Source organism: Diceros bicornis, chromosome 25 (genome assembly GCF_020826845.1).
Source record: "Diceros bicornis minor isolate mBicDic1 chromosome 25, mDicBic1.mat.cur, whole genome shotgun sequence".
NCBI classification, from domain to species: Eukaryota; Metazoa; Chordata; class Mammalia; order Perissodactyla; family Rhinocerotidae; genus Diceros; species Diceros bicornis.
The window spans coordinates 12,073,789-12,078,008 of NC_080764.1; the positions used below are offsets into that span (position 1 = coordinate 12,073,789).

Here is a 4,220-nt window from a genome sequence, read left to right on the forward strand (position 1 = left end):
TTCCCTCCACCCCGCTCTGTGCTGCCCCGGACACCAGGGCATGGATCCATCTTGTCCTGGCCTCTTGGCCCCTGGTTTCCTTTATTCAACATCTTTTGAACACCTACTGTGTGCTGGGGCCCGCTGGGCTGGGAGCTGTCTGAGGGCAGGGACTGGGTCTTATCTGGTAGTCACCGAGCCCTCTACCGTGTCCTGAGCCCTCTGCTTGGCCCAGGGGACCCAGGGGAGGAGATGTCACTGGCACTTAGTGCATTGAGGAAGCGAATGAAGTGCAGGAAGGGGCAGAGCCTGGGGGTGCTGGCGGAACCCCCCTCTTCACCCCCCCCACACACACAGGAGGCTGGTTCAGCGGGAGAAGAGGCAGCTGCCTTTATTGGGGGCCATGGGCCGGCTGGCTTCACTCAAAGGCCACGCACTTGATCTTGAAGTCGCCGTTGGCTGACAGGTAGTTGATGGCCTCCAGGTTGAGGCGGTTGGGGAACTTGAAGGAGTATCCGTCTGGCAGCTTGATGGTCAGGTCCGCCTGGTCGAAGGAGATGCACACCTGGCGGTGGAGAAGGGCAGTGAGCAGCGTGGACCCCACAGCAGGGGCGACGGCGGCAGGTCACGGGCCCTCCCCGAGCCCTTTCCTCACGCGGCCCTGACCACAGCCCCACTTCACGGGTGAGCTGCTGAGGCTGGGAGAGGGGACAACACTCAGTGGGATCACACAGCAGGTGAGGGGGGAGACAGGAGGGGAGAGGGGGGAAAGGTGGGGAGGGCAGGGTGGGACCTAGGTCTCTGGCCACTAAACCCAGCCCCGCCCCAGTCCCCGCAGCACCCTGCCCCTGGCCCCCAGCCCCAGCCCACCTCCACGACACTCCCGGGCTGGAAGGGGAAGGCCGACTCCCGCTGCTCGGCGCCCCAGGCCCCGCCATCCCTGCTGTTACACACGATGGTGTTGGTGTCCCCGTGCATGTTGAAGCGAGGGTTGAAGTGCAGGCACAGGTTGTCGTTGTCTTTGCCCAGGTTCAGCGCAAAGCTAGGGGCAACAGGTGGGATTGAGGCCTCCTCAGCCCGCTGCAGCCCCCGCGGTCGGCACCGCTCGGTACCCCACTAATACTCCTAGCCAGGAGGACTCCCTTAGCGGGGAGGAGGAAACCTGGATTCTAGTTCTGGCCCTGCCACCTCCTTGTTGTGTGACCTTGAGCAAGTCCCTGCTCCTCTCTGGGTCTCAGTTTCCTCTGCACAATGGGGGCTGCACAAGGCGGCCCTCTTAGAGTCTTGCTGGGCTGACAGCCAAGGCTCTCACAAACATTAGTTTGTGTCCCAGCCCTTTGGGTCAAGGTCGGAGACTCCCTCTAGATGGTGACCTCCGGGAGGGCAAGTGTCCTGTCTGTCCTGTATATCTCTGTACCCCTGGTGCCCGGCATGATGCACGACACACAGTAGGTGCTCAATAACCGTGAGGCAGCGAATGAACAAATAATACTTAATAATACATGTGCCGGGTGGAGATAAGAGCCACGCCCAGCTCCGATGGCTTCCTAAGAATCATATGAACAGCGCACAGGGGGTGTGCAGCTCTTTATCGCGTTATCGGGGTCATCAGCACAGTTATTGAGAAACCCAGCATCTCACTTCCTCTACACAACCACCTCTTGCCCCACTAACTGATTAACACCCAGGATCGGTGTGGTCGGGTGACTGATCCAAGGTCACATGGTTGCTGCTGAATTAATGATGGGTGAAGGAAGGACGAAGGAATGAAAGGTTGAGTGAGTGAGGAACGCAGGAGAGAGGGACCTCAGAGGAGAGCAGGGAGTGACACCCTCCCATCCCCTCTTCCTGTCCCCCGCAGCCTCAGGTCCCGCCCACAGCGGGGGCCGGGGGCCGGGGGGGGGGGGGGGCAGCCAAGGTAGGTGAGGCCGCAGCTGGTTTAGTTTAAGAGGCTCCAGCTGGAGGGAAGGGGGCGACAATGGTGCCCGCGGAGGAATGGTCCAGACCCCGCGGAGGAAGTGACTCATCTGGACAAAGCAGCCTCAGCGGCCGCCGGCTTTAACCCCTTCCCCCTAGGGAGGAGCGAGGCCTGGCGGGCCACGCACCTACCAGATGCGGGGCAGGGCCCTCGGGCTCCGATCCCCCGCCGCCCTGCCTTCGCCCCCTCACCTCTTGGCGTCGGGGGTCACCTCGCCCCGCACTCTGATGCACTCCCCGGGTTTGAGATTCAGGTTGCTGGCGACCAGACCCTGCGCAGACAAGACCACGCCCAGCCGGTCAGAAGACCCTGTCCGGGGTGGGGTGGGGTGGGGCGGAGGTCGTCCCCACCCTGGATCCTCTGACCAGGCCAGCTGGAAGCCTGGAGAACCCGGGTGGCAGTTCTAGCCTCTCTTTCTCTGTGTGGCCCTGGGCAAGTGCCTATTCCTAACCGGGTCGGTTTCCTGTGTGTAACACAACTGAGGTTCTAGAAGCCAAGATCTAGAACTTTGTGCGGTTCAGCTTGGGGATTTTGGATTCAGAGTGGCCTAGGGTGCTATGCCCCATCGCCTCACTTAACAGATGGAGAGAAACCAGATTCAGGGTGAGTCACACTGCGAGTTGGTGGCAAAGCAAGGTAAACGAAGGGGTCTGCTCCTCTGCTGGAGAAGAAGAGGCCTGCAGCTGGGGGATCCCCAACCAGCCCCTTGGAGCCGGCTCCTCTGTGCAGAGAGGTGCAGGGGCTGGGGAGGAGACCCCTAAGGAGCTCTGCACCCTCTGCAGAAGGGGAGAGCCGCCAAGAGCTGGAGTCTGCAGCCTGGCTGGCTCAGGGTTAACAAGATTGAGCCCTGAGCTTAATCAGTGCGAGTGGTTCCTTCTGCCAGAAATTTGAACTCTTTCCCTTGGGGCCTGGAAGATTCTTGCCTCCTTCTCTCTCCCTTAGCTCCTGACCTCCCAGCTTGTGGGAGTGGGTGGTGGGGAATTCCCCCAGCCTTCGCCTGACCGGCCTGGACAGAACCACCCTCCACCCACTAACCCAGGCAGGCCCCCTCCCAGACAGCCTCTCAGATCCTGGCGACTTTTCAGAGCTCTCTAGAGCAGAGGGTGACTCTGCCCTGGCTGGTAACTGGGGACAGCTGCAGGGGGGAGGGGACAGGAGGCTCTTTGGAGTGGAGGAGGAGGGGGAAGGAACAGTGGCCTGGGAGTCATCAAAGTGCCCCCCCCCCAGTTGGCCACACCCTTCCCACTCCCATTTCTCAGAGAGCTGCAGAATGTCAGACCTTGGCAGAAAAAACTGTGCTGTCAGACCCTGGAGGAATCAGAAAATTCTTAAGCCAGAGAAGGCCTTGGGGGACCATGGCGCCCACCCCCATTTTACAGATGCGGCCACTGGGCCCAGAAAAGAAAAGGTACTTGCTCAGGACCACACCGTGGGGACTAGAACCCAGATCCTGATCTGCCCCCACTCTCCCCTGGCTGTCTGCCTCCACCATCCCTGGGCCTTGGGGCGAGGTCCCCACACTCACGCAAGCCATGACTGAGGACTCGAGGATGTTCCTGGGGACTGCGGCACCAGCTGTCTGAAGACTCCACCCGAGAGATGGGCCCTGGGCGGCTCTCGCCCTTTTAACTGGTCCAGACCCTGGTGAGCCCCGCCCCTTGGAAGCTCAGCCAATTGTAAGTCAGGAAAGGGATGGGGGCCACTGGAGGCGGAGTCAATGGAATTCTGAAGCCGGTTCTGGAGCAGAGGTGACCAATCAGAGTGGACACCCCCCCACTCCTTCTTAGTCACTCCTCCAGGGTCCAGGCTCCACCTCCCGTTCTCCTCCATCCCTCCCTACCCCCCCATAAATTGTGCTGTGGTGGGGATTGGGGGAAGCCAATGGAAAATAGTTTGAGGATGAGCTAGGCCCAGGAGTTGGCGGGAAGGGGCCCTGGGGCCAGCAGGCTGAGCTCAGGGGGTACCCAGAGAAGATGGCTGAGGGGGTGCAGGGTCCTTCAGGGAATTCGAGCTGGGGCTCCTGAGGCTGCCCCTGGCAGGGACCAGGGCGTGGCCCGCTCTGCAGACCTCTGCAGAGGCCCAGGACCCATTAACCACAAGGCCCCACCCTGGCCTCCCCCGGAAGCAGGGCTCGTGTCTGCCGCTGTGCTGGGCCCGTGCCAGGCCTGAGGCGGCCGCCAGACTTGGGACTCAGGCCTCGGGCTTCAGCACTTCTGAGGGGCTGGTTGGGGATCCTCCAAGAGCCCCTGCCTGACAGCCTCTG

At 61.5% G+C, this 4,220-nt stretch overlaps 1 protein-coding gene across 1 annotated transcript; it reads right to left on the bottom strand.

Annotated features, from left to right (window-relative positions):
• Positions 1 to 344: 344 nt before the first annotated feature.
• Positions 345 to 3,588, bottom strand: LGALS1 (galectin 1). Its single transcript, XM_058568402.1, has 4 exons — positions 3,483 to 3,588; positions 2,149 to 2,228; positions 850 to 1,021; positions 345 to 544 (listed from the first exon to the last, which is right to left on the bottom strand). The coding sequence occupies exons 1-4, from the start codon at positions 3,489 to 3,491 to the stop codon at positions 398 to 400; spliced, it is 408 nt and encodes a 135-aa protein (XP_058424385.1). The 5' UTR covers positions 3,492 to 3,588; the 3' UTR covers positions 345 to 397.
• Positions 3,589 to 4,220: the final 632 nt, after the last annotated feature.